Source organism: Microtus oregoni, unplaced genomic scaffold (genome assembly GCF_018167655.1).
Source record: "Microtus oregoni isolate MIOR12 unplaced genomic scaffold, Mior012 000006F_ref0000085, whole genome shotgun sequence".
NCBI classification, from domain to species: domain Eukaryota; kingdom Metazoa; phylum Chordata; class Mammalia; order Rodentia; family Cricetidae; genus Microtus; species Microtus oregoni.
This window is the reverse complement of record NW_024543065.1, coordinates 55,075,489-55,091,168: the sequence shown is the minus strand read 5'-3', so window position 1 is coordinate 55,091,168 and position 15,680 is coordinate 55,075,489. Positions and strand designations below refer to the sequence as shown.

The 15,680-nt window shown below is 46.2% G+C and overlaps 1 protein-coding gene across 3 annotated transcripts; it reads right to left on the bottom strand.

Annotated features, from left to right (window-relative positions):
* Nucleotides 1-7,725: 7,725 nt before the first annotated feature.
* On the bottom strand, nt 7,726-15,409 carry LOC121449582 (cytochrome P450 2A3). 3 transcript variants are annotated; one of them, XM_041654114.1, is made up of 9 exons: nt 15,230-15,409; nt 14,802-14,964; nt 14,011-14,160; nt 13,590-13,750; nt 11,259-11,435; nt 9,963-10,104; nt 9,370-9,557; nt 8,664-8,805; nt 7,726-7,943 (listed from the first exon to the last, which is right to left on the bottom strand). In XM_041654114.1, the coding sequence occupies exons 1-9, from the start codon at nt 15,407-15,409 to the stop codon at nt 7,762-7,764; spliced, it is 1,485 nt and encodes a 494-aa protein (XP_041510048.1). In that variant the 3' UTR covers nt 7,726-7,761. The 3 variants fall into 3 exon arrangements, with proteins under 3 accessions (XP_041510048.1, XP_041510049.1, XP_041510050.1); XM_041654115.1 differs by having other exon boundaries at nt 9,963-10,101; XM_041654116.1 differs by lacking the exon at nt 14,802-14,964 and having other exon boundaries at nt 15,220-15,409.
* Between the last annotated feature and the right edge of the window lie 271 nt (nt 15,410-15,680).

Here is a 15,680-nt window from a genome sequence, read left to right as displayed (position 1 = left end):
TCAGCTTCTTGTTGTTCTCTTGGAGTACATTAATGTCTTCTTTGAATGCACTTATAATTATTTTTTTAAAATCCTTTGAAAAGTCTTCTAAGTCACTGTCATTGGAGGGCATTATGATGGAATTGATAGATTTTTGGAGAAACTGTTTTGAGGGCTTGTGTTTTCATGTTTTCCTTTCTGTGTTGGGATTTAGCATCTGAAATTAGTTTATTGGTTGAATCCCTCCCTCCCTCCCTCCCTCCCTCCCTTCCTTCCTTCCTTCCTTCCTTGTCACCTTTGTATGAAAGTGTTTGCAATGTTTAAGAAAGGACAAAGTCTCTCTCTCTCTCTCTCTCTCTCTCTCTCTCTCTCTCACACACACACACACACACACACACACACACCGACCTATCCTGGGGACTTGAGATAAAGGAATAGCCACAATCATGGAGCTTTAGTTCACCTTCCATAGCCCCTGGTGAAAGGAGCCCGAAGAAGGCAGCTGTAGAAGGCAGTAGGACCAGAGACCAACAAGCTGAAGGGTGAAGTTAGCAGGAGGCCTGGCTCAGGCAGGGAAGTTCATGGGGAGTGGTTCCCCCAACTCTCTGAGAAAAATCCTTGAGTTTGAGAACTGAGGCCAGCTATTGGACTGACCTCTGGAGCTATGTATACGTCATTTGAGAATGCTAGAGAGCCTGGGAACTCTGAAATTCCAGGGATGTGCTTTATACCCACTAAGAAGCATCCCTCCAGCAGGGTGACTGATACTTAGGAGGTTTTGAAAGTAGAGCTGTAGGTCCCCCACCATGACCAATCTCAGAGCTGGGATTGCTTTCCATGCTCCCAGTGCACTGGAACATACTTCCTAGATAACCTCAATCACCAGGAGTTAGCTGTCTCAGGAGGAAGGGAGCTTGCCCTGTTCGCAGACTGCAAGGCTAAAAGTGGCCACCTGCTATTCCAGAAAGCAAGCTACCAAGGTGAGGTCTTTGCTGGCTAGGGGAAGGGGTGGGGTGGAGGATGAGAGGTAGTGATGTGGGGGAGGGGTATAGGAGAAGAACAGAGAAGTTTGACTGTCCCTCCCCCACATGTACATAACTGGTAGACTCAGCCTTTCAAGGCCCAGGAAGGAGTCGCTCAAATACCCCAACTTCTTTTTCTTTTGACCACTGAGATCGCCATTTTTTAAATTACTTTCAGAAATATGTTTATTTTATTACTAATTAGAATCTTGACTTTATCTCAGTTTAAAAATCAGACTTTTTAAAAAGTATCTTATTTTTTACATGTTTGGTTGTTTCGCTTGCATGTATGTCTGCCCACCACATGTATACCTGGTGTGCACAGAGGTTAGAAGAAGGTGCTGGATCCCCTGGAATTGAAGTTCCATCATGTGGGTGCTGGGAATCAAATCCAGGTCCTGTACAAGAGTAACAAGTGCTCTTAACCACTGGACTATCTCTCCAGACCGGAGAAATATTCGTATGTTACTTTTTATTCCCTTTAAAATTTTTATCTAATTTTGTTTTTTTTTATTATTAGGAATCTGTCATTTTCTTTTTGTTGATTTCTAATTTTTTGATCTATTGTCTTCTTTGTAATGTTCTTCCCCAGTCTCTTTGATTTTATTTATTTAACATTGCTTTCTATGTCTCTATTGTCCCCGCTTCCTTCATTTCAGTGAGTTACGATTCCCCAGCTTTCCCTGAATAATTTGTAGTGGCACAGCACATTCTATGGTAGTTTTTTCATTTTCAAGTTTGTGCTCATTGATGATGTATTCATCATGGCTATAATGAATTTTGCATGACTCTTTTGTTTGTTTTTCTAAACAGGGTTCCTCTGTGTAGCCCTGGCCGTCTTGGAACTCACTTTGTAGACCAGGCTGGCCTCAAATTTACAGAGATCCGCCTGCCTCTGCCTCCTGAGTGCTGGGGTTAATGGCGTGTGCCACCACTGTCTGACTCATGCAAGGCTCTTGATGTTGCTGCTGCTATGAGTGTTCTGGGAACTGAGTCTTTAGGGTAGTCATTCTGAAGAATATTCCCAAATGGACCCAGAAGACAGATGTAAACCAATAAATGTGTGGATTGCAACACAGATACACGAGAAATATGAAAAGCAAGGTAGCAGGACTCTTCCAGAGAAATAATTCTCAACTGCTGAATTCCAAGACCCTGGAACGGATCCTGAGACCAAGCACAGGGTCTAGCTGTTGACCTGCTTAGCTTTTGCCCACTTTGCCTCTTTCCTCCTAAGATCCTGGAAGAGAGTCCAGGATGGGCACTAGGGAACAGAGAACCTCTACAGCTCACGTGGAGCCCTGGGAGGTGGGGGAGACTAGAGCGATGTTTCAGTAGGACTTTTGCTTGAACTGAACATTGTACCTCAGGATTAAAGCTGTCAGAAGGACCTGCCAGGCCTCAAAAATAGTAACAGCAGACACTAATGTGGCATAAAGGGCCTAAATATTCAAGGTTTCTAACTTACAGATTCTCCATGGATTACTGCCCAGACCCTTAAGGAAGTTTGCAAGGTTCGTATGTTGGTTACATCATACCTCTGAGTCTAATTATTTTATTCTTTTATATATTCCATCCTGAACGAAGTTGCTACTTCCCTCTCCTCCTTCCCCTCCCTTCCCCTCCTCTCCCCTCCTCTCCCTTTTCCTCCCCTTCCTTTCCCTCCCCTCCCCTCCAACCTCCCCTCTATCCTTTCCCTCAGATCCATGCCCCCTCCATTTCCCCTCAGAAAAGAACAGGCCTCCCAGGGACATTAACCAAACTCAGCACAATATGCTCCATTAAGACCGGCATACACCATCACATCAAGACTGGACGAGGCAACCCAGTAGGAAAAGGGTTCCATATGTAGGCAGAAGAGTCAGCAACTGGCCCCACTCTCACTGTTAGGTGTTCACAAGAACACCAAGCTACTCAGCCATAATGTATATTCAGGGGAACTAGGTGAGAGCTCTATAGGCTCCCTGATCTCTGTGAGCCCCATGAGTCCCTATCAATTGATTCTGTGGGCAGTGTTCTCTGGGTGTCCGTGATTGCTCTGGTTCCTCTGGTCCCTCCTCTTATTCTTGTTCTTGATGGATGTTTCTCATTTGATGTGTGTGTGTGTGTGTGTGTGTGTGTGTGTATGCACAAGCGAGCATGAGGATATGGCACAGCTCAAACATTTGAGAGAGAAGAAGGTCATGAAATGCAGCCAGAACCCAAGATTTCTGGGCCAGCTATTCTTCATCACCCTTTCTTTACCCAGTATTGAAACATTTGCTTCAAAACAGGAAGGGCAGCAGGGAGGGCAGCAAGACAACACACTAGCTGGGTACCAGGAACAGTCACTATGCTATAATGAACCTGGGACCTCTCTCCTTCTGCATTTTCTCTGTAACTATTGATGTGATGACCCGGGGACCTGATAAGATATGTGAACAGCTGGTGGCCATTACGTCAGAGGATGAAGTACCTAGATGGGTGGCCTCATCTTCAGGCCCATGCTGTGGTGGTCGCTCTATTGCATCTTCATGAGTTGCCTCAGATAGCCTATGCTTTTGTCCTAACTCCTCCTTCCCAATTGAGCCCTTTCTGCTTCTGTCCTTAGTGTCATTGCTCAGAGCAATGACTTCATATCTTTTTTTTAATTTATTTATTTATTAAAGATTTCTGTCTCTTTCCTGTCACTGCCTCTCATTTTCCTCCCCCTTCCCCAATCAAGTCCCCCTCCCTGGTCAGCCCAAAGAGCAATCAGGGTTCCCTGCCCTGTGGGAAGTCCAAGGACCACCCACCTCCATCCAGGTCTAGTAAGGTGAGCATCCAAACTACCTAGGCTCCCACAAAGCCAGTACGTACAGTAGGATCAAAACCCAGTGCCATTGTTCTTGAGTTCTCAGTAGTCCTCATTGTCCGCTATGTTCAGCGAGTCCGGTTTTATCCCAGGCTTTTTCAGACCCAGGCCATGCTGAATATGGCCTTTACCCTTTGAGAGAATTCCAGAGTGAGGTCACATGGACACCAGGCATGCAGTTTCACAGACCCCAGAGACTTGCGAAAAGACAGCCTTATCCTCCAGGGAACTCTCTGCCTTGTATTTGAGGACAATATGTTGTCTTTCAGCTAGATCTAAGCCTTAGGAAATGCTTGGGCTATCTGCTGCCATCTTCTTAATGAATACCAACTCTTCTTTTCCCAGTAGCCATCAGTTGCCAGTATCTCCTCAGTCTTACTACTGAATTTTTAGATGGTGTATATTAATTACCCATAGTTTCTGGCTTTATAAAGACTATTCATTTTAAGTATATTATGCATTTGACCATATTTATCCCTCATTAACCTTGTTTCTCTTTCCTCCTTCTCGCCACCTCTAGTCTCCTTCTGTCTCCAGAGTCTCTCTCTTCACTTGTGTAATATACAATCTTCCTTTCTCTCTTACTGTCTGTCCATCAAGAAGAAAAGTTCCCTTAGCTGCAACGAGTCATGGAAGATAAGAAGGGAGCTCCTCCTTCCACCCCTGGAAAACAAAAACAAAAAACCCAACTCTCTCCTTTCTTTACTTCCCAAATGAGAGGCCTTGGTGACACAAACCAAATGAGGATGTGGCATGATTCAGAACAGCTCAGAGCAGAGTAAAGAAGCTCTGCTTTGTGGTCCAGAACTCCCAGGAGTCCCATGAACGGAACCGTGGCCTTGCCCAGGCCCTCTTCATACCTGACCTTAGGGGACAAGTATGGTTACTTCCCACAGAAACTGAAGCCATTGTCCACACTGCTTCCCCCAGGCAATGATGCCTATGATGCCACTTAGCAGGTTTGTGGCCAATCACTTCCCTCATAACTGTCTTTTGGGACCATTTGGAGCCCTGTCTGCAGGATGCAGAATTGTGACGTGTCAGTAAGCCCTGTCCCTACCCATCCCTGCCTCCCAGAGTAGTTTAGTCCTTAATGACAGACGTCAAGGGAGCTCCTGAACACACACCACTCTGTGAGACAATGATTTGTTTCTTCCCTAAAGCTAGCTTGTTATGCAAGAAAAATCGCTTTCAGAGCAAACTTCCATGCAAGATTTAAAGGCTATGAGAACTATGGCTCCCTCCTGAAGGTATGGCCATCAGTCTGTGCTCAGCTGGGTACCTGTAGTCTCTAGGGTACTTTGAGCTCCTGTCACCCCCTTCTAGGTACTCAGGTTGGAGGGAAAATTTCTTTTTGTTTGCTGAGTCACCTCCTTGCTTCTTCTTTCCCCCACCTTGCTAAGTTTTTCATCTCTTTATATTTTTGGACTATGGCTTCTTCGTTGGTGTTGTGGATGTGAGGGTTTAGAGGGAGGAAAGGGAAGGCGGAAATGGTGTTAGAATATTATAATCTCAAAAATAAAAGAAATGATTTATAAAATTTAAAAAAAGAAAAAATCTCAGTGTGATGAATCTTTCTGACCCATGGGAAATTTTAAAAAGAATCTGAGCTTTCTTTAAAAGCCATTCCGTGAATTTACCTACACCTTCTGCTATGGCTCATTCTGTAAGTTTGTCCATACTTATTTTTATTCTGTTATTTAAGTGTTTTATGATTTACCATATGATGCTTCTTTGAACCACTGTTATATAAGTCTGCATTGTTTTTGTTGGTGTGACTTAGCCACGGCATAATTGATACATGAATCAAAACAACAGTTGTACTCCATTCATGTGTATGTCTTTAAAAGGCTTAGTTTTAAATCTTTTCTATTTGTGTGTGTCTCTGTGTGTGAATGTGTGTAAACCTCCAGTGCCCATGTTATCTAGAAGAGGATGTTGGATCCCTGGGAGCTATAGATACAGGTGGCTTTGAGCTGCTGGACATGGGCGCTGGGAACCCAATTCAAGCCCTCTGCAAGAGCATCCTCTGCTTACAGCCACTAAGATGTCTCCAGCCCCTAATATGTATAATTTATATTCTTCAGTGAAAGAAAAAATTAACAAGCATATTTCTTAATTTCCCTATCCTTGTGGTTTTTGTAGTTTAACTTTGCTATTGATTTCTAGATACATGTCACCTTGTTCATCAGAGCTACTCTGGTTACCCTAATATTAACAAAGTGAAGATTCTATACCTTAACAATTGGCTTATCACAAAGAATGTTCCAGGCAGGCTTCAGCAGGATGTGCACTCTCTGCTATTGAGCAGAACATGGTTGGACACAGTACACCTTGTCTCTGTAAACTGGGTCATGTCTTCATGAGTTCTAACATTTTTCCCAACATTACAGGGTTTATTAGTTTTTTTTTTCCTTTCTCCCTTTCAGACAAAGACTTGCTAGCCACTGTCCCTTCCCCTAAAAGTGTGTCTCATTGCTAACATTGCCGCTCTCTCCTCTGTGTGTGTATACATTTTTGTATGTGCATGCAGGTGTGTGGGCACTCATGTAGAGCCCAGAGGACAACACTGCATGTCTTCTCCAGTCTCTCTCTACTTTGTTGTTTTGTTGTTTTTCAGACAGGATCTCTGATTAAATTAAGAGTTCATGATCTAGTTGGACTGGGCTGTCTTCAACCCCCTCCCAGCATTAGGGTGACAAGCATGTGCCACCAGGCCTGACTTTTGATGGGTGCTGAGGATCCAAAGTCAGGTCATTGTGATTGCTTGGCAAACACTTTTCCAACTGAACCATCTTTTCCCACTCTCTTCCTTTCTCCATCAGTCCCCCAGGAACCATCTGCAGCATGTAGAATTGGAGTTTGCCACCAGGGAGGGCTTGCAATGCAGTTCCTAAAGATGCCATCTCGATGCCCTGATACCCCTGCTCTCTCCTGGGTCTGCCTGATACTGACATCCTAAAAATAAGAAAAGAGGCACAGCTGATGTACCCACTGACATCGAGATTGTGCATTGCTCAGCTGTCCACTCATCAGATTTATACTAGTGCCACTGGAGCACATGCTTCTAAAACTCTTTACTGGTTCTGATCACAGATTGGTAAGCAAACACTCAGCCTTTGGAAACTAACTCGTGGCAGAAGATGTGGTCGTGTGCATCCCAAGGAAATCCTGCAATGTACACTTACACACACATCCATGAATCAGCACACACTCATGTCAGTGTGCTGACCCTAAGTTTTCCTGGCCACCTCTGAAAATGTCTTTCTCCACCATGGACCTCATTAAGAGGTCCAGTTCTCCAGGTGGATTCTGAATCAAACACAATGACTTTAACCAGCAAGGCTTGGGTGATGATGCCCTGGTAACCAGTTCTTCAAAAGTAGATCAAAGTGTGTATGAGTTGATGGTGAAACCACGTTGGTGGCCCATCTGAAGTTCTGAAATACCTCTGGGTGGGCAGGATGATGTGGCAACAGATTGAGCTCTTGTTTTATCTGATGTGTGGTGATATTTGAAAGTCTGCCCAAGGCCAATGCACACAGATATTCATCCAAGTATTACTGAGCTCTTGGAATCGGTGAGACTTCAGTAATCTTAGACTAAGGAAACACTATAAGGTCAAGAACGTGCCTCACTATTAAAACGGACATGAATTCTCTCCCCTTCCCAGGCATTTGTGAGTGTTATGATCACAAGACTCTCAAGCAGAAACTTGACAAAAATACTTATTCTATAAATAATGTCTACTTTTATTGTTATATTGTTATTACTGTTCACAATATAGTATCAGTTTCCCCTTTCTCCCGCTCTACCTTTGAAATGGCAGTCTGTCTTCAGCAAGTCTATCACGTCCTCTCTCTCTCCTGTCCCAACCCCCAACTAGCCTGGTCTCCATCCTTCCCTTTACCCTTATTCAGCGCTGGCTCAACGGGACAAGAAACTCATGGTGTAGTTTGGTGGAATCGTGGCAAAGCCCACGAGTCTAGGGGACACATCAATATCCTGGGGTGCCTGTGGGGACCTGAAGCGGAAATTCTGCAGGATGTTTGTGAGGAAGAGAAAGAGCTCCATTCTAGCCAGTCCTTCTCCGAAGCAGTACCGTTTTCCTAAAGAGAGGAGACAGGGAGGGTGAAGCCAGTTCTTGATGTCACTCTCATAACAAATCCTTGGCTGTATTCTCTGTGGGAAGAAGGGCTGGGACCTTTAAAGAAGGCTCTAATCTCTGAGCCTCAGTTTTCCTTGTACTTGCGGTGAGTTGATCCTCACCAGGCTGTAATAATAAGAAATGTGGGTTGCCTTCCCTACAGAGGCGCTCTCCAGTATGGCTGCCATGTAGCCACATCTTTCCTTTCTTCCCCCCTTCCTTTCTCCCTCCCTTTCTTCTTTTCTTTTTCTTCTTTTTTTTCTTTTTGATATTTTGAGACAGGGCCTCTTTGTCTAACAGCCCCGGCTGTCCAAGAACTCACTCTGTAGACAAGGCTGCCCTTGAAATCACTAAGCTCTCCCAGTCTCTGCCTCTGTCTGCCTCTGGAGTGCTGGGATTAAAGCGAGTGCCACCACAGGCAGCTGCCACATCTTTCTAAGAACTGGTTGTGTGACCTGAGAGAGAGACCTCTGATTTAGTTTGAGACTTCATTTCCCCTAATCTATCACCACAGCTTGACCATCACTTCTCCAGGGTTCAGATGCATAGGCTTGTAAAATATGAGAGTTGCAGCCAACTGGCTGAGGGTTTGACCCAAGAGAATCTTCCAAGATGGAGAGATACGGATGAGTTATCTCTGTTGGTGTGAGCAGTGGCCTGGCACTAGACAGTGACCTCTTACCTATGGAAAAGGGTACAAATGCATCACTCTTCTTAAACTGCCCCTTGTCATCCAGGAAGTGATTTGGGTTGAAGTCTTTGGGGTTAGAGAAGAACTTGGGGTCCCTCAGCACAGAGCCCAGCATAGGAAACACTTCAGTGCCCTGTGGAGGAGGAAGGTTTGATTGATAAGATAGATTTGGATGGGTATCCTGTTGGCCTAAAGGGGTGACATAAATATAATGTATGGGAGTTGAGGAGACTTTGAGGAATGTGAGGTCATCATCCTTGAGACAGGAGATGTGGGGCTCATGTTATAGGACACAGGATGAATGGCTGACATGGAGTCTGTGGTCTGTGGTGGGAGGTTGAAGGATATGCACTTCATGTCTCTCAAGTCAAGAACTGAAGGGTATTGTGTTTATGTACCCCTAAACAGGATCCATGGCAGACATGTCACTTCTGTCTCTGACAGGAGATCTAGGTGAATTGAGTTTATGTCTTGAGATTTGATGATTGAGAGGCATGGAGTTGAAACTTCTGGTTCAGAAATTCTGGGGGGAGACCCAAGATATAGGAGACTCTGTGTAGGAGGCTGGAGGGGTGTGGTGGCAGAGAGAGCCTGTCACTGAGAGAGTGAGAGAGGGCTGGGTGGTTTCTAATGAGGAGGAGGGTTTGCAGGGCCATGAAGAAGGCTGGAGATTACAATAGGTTGGGTGAGTTAGAACCTTGGGGATAAGGAAGTCCCGGAACTTGGTGTCCTTGGTGACCCTGCGAGCCAGGCCCATAGGGATCATGTCTCCAAATCTCTGGATCTCATGGATGACAGCCTCTGTGTAGGGCATCTTGAAGCGGTCCTCATATTTGGGTTGCCGGTTCTTGCCAATCACCCTGTCAATCTCCTCTTGGACTTTGGCTGAGAAGAAGAGGCGTGTGTTTAGGAGTCTAAGAACCTTACCCTAAGAATGATAGTGCAAAAGTATAGAACTGGATGGAGGCTATGAAGCAGTGTATGACATTGTCAATCATTTTCAGTACATGCGAGTCATAGGCATTGTTGGACGAGGTTCATGTTAACTGGGTCATACCAGAATTATGTGAGAATTGTGAGGAAGAAGATTCAGGCAGGGTCTTGGGGACAGGGAAGTGGGTCTGTTGAGGTTCAGTTGAGCAACACACCAGTTGATTAAACAACTAGAGGCTGGTGCCCACCAGCTTCTCTCTTTCTCTGTAGAGAAGGGAGTAGCTATCTGAGAGTCTAGTTTCTTGAGAGAGGTTGGGAATAGTGTGGAAGATCAGAGAAGCATGTTTTGACCCTTACCTTCCACATCTGGGTGCTTCATGAGCAACAGAAAGCCATAGCGAAGGGTAGTGCTGACAGTCTCTGTACCAGCAAAGAAGAGGTTCAGTGTCGTCAGCACTAAGTTCTTCATATAGAACTCTGTATTGGGGTTCTTCTTCTCCTGCAGGGAGGGAAGAATTCAAGTCCAACCCACTTCGTATGCTCTTCGTACTCTTCTGTTTTACCCCCTTTCTCTGCCCTAATTCACTTCTCTTTGACCCAGACCTAAGGAGAGAAGGGGCATTCTGGTTATGCCAGCTTCTGTCCAGGTTCCAGACCTTTGGAAGAGATCCAGTACCCTAATCCAGAGCTCTTCTGTCATTCAGGACTTAGTAGATTGTCTGATCTTTAATGACCAATTTAGTTGTCAGTTTTTATTTAATATGCCTTGGTGTTGGGTCCCCTGTAACTGGAGTTACAGACAGCTGTGAGCTGTCATGTGGGTGCTGGGAATTGAACCCAGGTCATCTGGAAGAGCAGTCAGTGCTCATAACCATTGAGCCACTTCTCCAGCCCTCAGACAATGAGTTTTAGGCAACAGGATCTTATTTCTTAATTACAATCCTTAATATTCCCTAGAGGAATTCCACCTCTCAGCCCTTTGTACTTCAGAGTACAGAAAGTTTCATCTTGGTCAGACACCACACACTGGTAATCCCAGCCTCCAGAAAACAGATCCAGGAGGACAGCCACAGGTTTGAGGCTAGCTTGGCCTACACAGCAAATTTCAGGCCAGTCAGGTCTACATAGAAAGATGTTGTCTCAAAACCAACAATGGCAAAATCTCTATATCTGTTCCCAACAGGTAGAAAAAGATCCCAAGAAAGCTCAGGTCACACAGATGTAAATGACCATGAGGACAGGCAAAGGCAAATGGTGTGTTAGCTGAAAGCACCGGCCCTAGTCAGTGAGGTAGGATTCATGGCCTAGTCAGTGAGGTAGGATTCATGGCCTTCTTGCTCGGATATCAGAAGGTCACCTATATTCACAGGCTGCAGCCTTCTCATTTGTAGAATGGGAGGCAAAACAAAACCTCGCTCAAGAGTTGTGGGTATTAAACACATGAATAAAACTAAGCCTTTAAAACAATGCCTGGAACATGGCAGCCTTGTGCACTGGCTGCTCTCTCAACCTGTACACTCTACTGAGAACAAGGGGTAGCAGATGGAACAGTGATGTCGAATGAGGATTATAGCGAGGGGACCCATGAGTGGTCCTCAACTCCCTCATCCCTGTCCCTGATTTCACCCTACTTGACTTTGTTCCTGGGTTTACCTCCCGCATGCGGATGAGGAAGGAGTCAATGAAGTCCCTTGGGGAATTGGGATCCAGGGTACTCTGGTTCTGTTCCACCTTCTTGGTTATGAAGTCCTCCAGCCCCTGCAGTTCCTTAAAGGCCTGTTGCTGTGGTCCTGGCAGGTGCTTCATCACTGAAGAGAACATTTCGTAGAGCTGATGGTGGGAAGGGGATGAGAAACCAAGGCAGCTGTCACTAGACAAAACCCAATAAATGTGGCATCTGTCTTAGGATGAGAGATGCTCACATCACCTGTCTAGGAGTTTAGGCACCAGGTGGAGTTGTGTGGCAACAGAATTCTTACAGCTTAAGCCTGAGGGCTATTGTCCAAGGTTTTAAGTGAAATGGCTTTGGGAACACATGCAGGTTTGGGGTGTTCAGGTGAGACTGGGGTGGGAGGCATCCAGACATTGGGTAGGAGTTACCTATACAGATGTTTAGGAGGTTGGGTAGGAGTTACCTATGCAGATGTTTAGGAGGTTGGGTAGGGGTTACCTATGTAGATGTTTAGGAGGTTGGGTAGGAGTTACCTATGTAGATGTTTAGGAGGTTGGGTAGGAGTTACCTATGTAAATGTTTAGGAGGTTGGGTAGGAGTTACCTATGTAGATGTTTAGGAGGTTGGGTAGGAGTTACCTATGTAGATGTTTAGGAGATTGGGTAGGAGTTACCTATGTAAATGTTCAGGAAGTTGGGTAGGAGTTAACTATGTAGATGTTTAGGAGATTGGGTAGGAGTTACCTATGCAGATGTTTAGGAGAATGGGTAGGAGTTACCTATGTAGATGTTTAGGAGATTGGGTAGGAGTTACCTATGTAGATGTTTAGGAGGTTGGGTAGGAGTTACCTATGTAGATGTTTAGGAGATTGGGTAGGAGTTACCTATGTAGATGTTTAGGAGGTTGGGTAGGAGTTACCTATGTAGATGTTTAGGAGATTGGGTAGGAGTTACCTATGTAAATGTTCAGGAAGTTGGGTAGGAGTTAACTATGTAGATGTTTAGGAGATTGGGTAGGAGTTATCTATGCAGATGTTTAGGAGATTGGGTAGGAGTTACCTATGTAGATGTTTAGGAGATTGGGTAGGAGTTACCTATGTAGATGTTTAGGAGATTGGGTAGGAGTTACCTATGTAAATGTTTAGGAAGTTGGGTAGGAGTTACCTATGTAAATGTTTAGGAAGTTGGGTAGGAGTTAACTATGTAAATGTTTAGGAGGTTGGTGACTTCAGCTGGGGACAGCTCTTCATACACTAATGGGGTTTGGATTGGTGAGTTCTAAGAGGCTTTCCAACATTCAATGAGTGCTGGATAGTCACAATAGCTAAACTATGCAATCAACCTAACTGTCCAAAAGCAGCGTAATGGAGAAGGAAAGTGTGATCCATATAGGCAACTGAAATATTCTTCAGCCATTAAAACAAAGCTCTGGCGTTTTCATGAAAGTGGGTCCACCTGGAGATAGCTGTATTAAGCAAATTTAAGCAGTCTTAGAGAGAGAGAACTCATGTATCTTTTTCATTTGTGGTATATATACATTAAATCGTGTGTGCACATATCTATGCATATATGTGTATCACTTGGAATGAGAAGAAAACTGTCTGAGGGGACAAAGAGGACTAAAGGAGGAGGACTGTGAGAAAGGGGAAGGTGGGGATATGGGGTGAATAGGCTCAGTACACAATATATACTTGTCCAAAAAAATTAAAAATAGATATTTTAAAGTAGTGGGGGATATTCTCATGTTCACCTGCATTGCTATTCAAATGGCTGCACGGAGGACCCCACTTAGATGTGTGAGTGAGCTGTGCAGGAGGACCCTCAACCGGGGTGTTTGAGGGACAGTCTGTGCAGAAATTTTGCTTAGAGATGCAGGGGTTTAGGCATTTCCGTGGCTGAGTAAAGAACACTCATCTATAAAGTTCAGTGGACTGGCTCTGTACATTTTGCAGATGGCGCATGATTTGAGTGACCTGGATTTTGCAGCTTCAGGCACTCGGGAACTGAAGGGGGCTAGTGCTTTCAGCAGGGCTCCCGGTAGCGACCTTGGTTAGAGAGTAAAATGAATTGTCATGGTAATGTCCGCCCTGCTGAGATAGCATTTCCCCTCTCTCTTCCTCTCCTCATCCCCCCCCCCCCCCATGTGTAATGCGTGTACTGCTGGCTCTGATTTCAGGCGCAGCTGTAGAGACTCCGTATTGACATCAGTTCAGGCGCAATTGCTGGGCTGCTTTGAAGGTACCTGCTGGTAGGAGGCTGGCAGTTTTTGGAGTGAGCTGGCAGCTGTGGTGTGGGGGTGGTGAAACAGGTTACCTGCCCGGTGGAGGTAGCTGTGAACTGGAAGCTTCCCAGCATCATCCTCAGCAATGACAGGAACTCTTTGTCCTCATAGTCAAAGCGGTCCCCGAAAACGATGGAGCTAATGACGTTGGAAACGGTTCTGCTCAGATAGAAGGTAGGGTCAATGAGAGCACCTGTAGGTAAGGAGGAGGACGGAGAGCGAGATATTGGATCCAGGAAAAGGGCTTCCACCGGGTAATAGCAACAGATACTTTGTATCAGAGAATTCAAAATGAGCATTGGCTGCCTGACTGAGTCCGCTAACTCCGCCAAAACCGGACAGCGGGACCAGGACGCTCTTCCCTATCTTAGTTGCCATCCTTGATCTTGGTACTGTTTTTCCAAGGGTGTCTTCCCCTTGGTCGGTCCTGGGAACTTGCGGAGCTCTGCTTACCATTTGTCTTCCTGAATGCCTCCAGGAGAAAGCCTGCCTCCTCTTGGATGCGCTCCTCGATGCCACGCTTGCCCACACCGAAGTCCCGCAGTGTGGCGATGGAGAAGCGCCGCAGCTGCTTAGCACGCTCCCCGCTGCTGAAGGCAACGCCTGGAAAGGAGAGTGAGCGGCGGGGAGAGGTCAGAGAAGAGGGCTGTGGCTGACTACTGACCACCCGTGCGCTGTTCCCCAGAAGCGAGTTAGAGGACAGTAGCAAGAAGGAGGACAGATGCCAGAGGCGCAGAGACAGAGGGACAGGACAGAGGCTAGAGAAAGGAGACTGTGGAGATTTGGGGGTGGATACAGTTGTGAAAGATTTATAATTGAGGTAGGGAAGAGAGGGAAATAAGCAGAGAGGAACAAAGAGAGTCTGGGAAGAGGCGAGATTGCTGCTTGGATAGTGGGGTTGGGAACAGATTTCTGTGATGCTCTGACAGTGGAAGAAGACAGCCGAGGAGAAGAGAGATAATCACAGAAGCTAAGAGGAATGGGCTAAGGTGGGGGGAAAGCCTGTTATAGGCGCAGGATTCAGATAGGGAAATCTCAAGGTGCAAGAGGAAGTGTGGGTGGCAGGTGTGGGGGAGGGGTCAGGAGACACAGGCAGAGAGAGACAGGAAGATTAGGGTGCGATGGGTCCTAGAACTGACCCAGCAGGAGGCAGCGATGCAGATGGAAGAGTCAGGGAGGAGGCAGGGAAACTGATGCCTTCTAATTGTTCCCTGCCACATTCCCCTGCATCTTGTCCCCCTCACCATAGCCTTTGAAGAGCCAGTCAAAGGTGGCCTGCTCGCCACGCCCACTGAATTCCTCAGCTTGATCCACCAGAGCCTCCTTGACTGCTTCCTGTCCACATAGTACCACAATTCGGCGAGGCCCCAGGTAGATGGTGAACACGGGACCATAGCGTTCACTGATCTGATGGAGGAGGATGAGCAACGTTAGAGGAAAGAGGTCATACCTTGGATGACAGGTCTGGGATTCATTTCTCTGGAGTTCTAAGAGTTGTCAGATGGGTCTCCCCAAGATGTGGTCTCACATGCCTAGGAGTTGGTTGCTGACTCTTCACAATTCTACCAGCCTAAAATTACACCCCCGAATGTCAATACCCTACCACAAAGCCTCTATCAAAACTGGGCATCCTCCGTGCCCCCATTCTACCCTTCGCTTTGCCCAGTGGCACCTTCATGAGGGAGTTGTACATCTGCTCTGTGTTCAGCTGAAGGTAGTTCCCGATGAAGGGCAGTGGGGTGGGTCCTGGAGGCAGCTTCCCTGAAAATTTCCTCTGCTTCCAGACAGACATGAAGACCAGGACAACGAGGAAGGCCAGCACAGTCACCAGGAGCAGTCCTGAGGCCAGCATGTTGGCGATGAGGGTGACAGACAGATGGTGATGGCCGAAGTAGATAGCTTTTATACATCCTGAGGTGGAAGGTGGCCTTGATTATGCAACTGTCTCATTCACCTCCAGACTACCCCCCACCCCCCACCCCCCCATCATGCATCTAGCTTGAGACACAGCCAACAATCTAGGAGGAGGGCCCATGAGGGATTAACAGGGAGTGGACTGAATTTGTGGCATCTGAGGAGGAAGTACTCCAGGGCTCTGTGTTACAGAGGAAAGGGACAGTAGA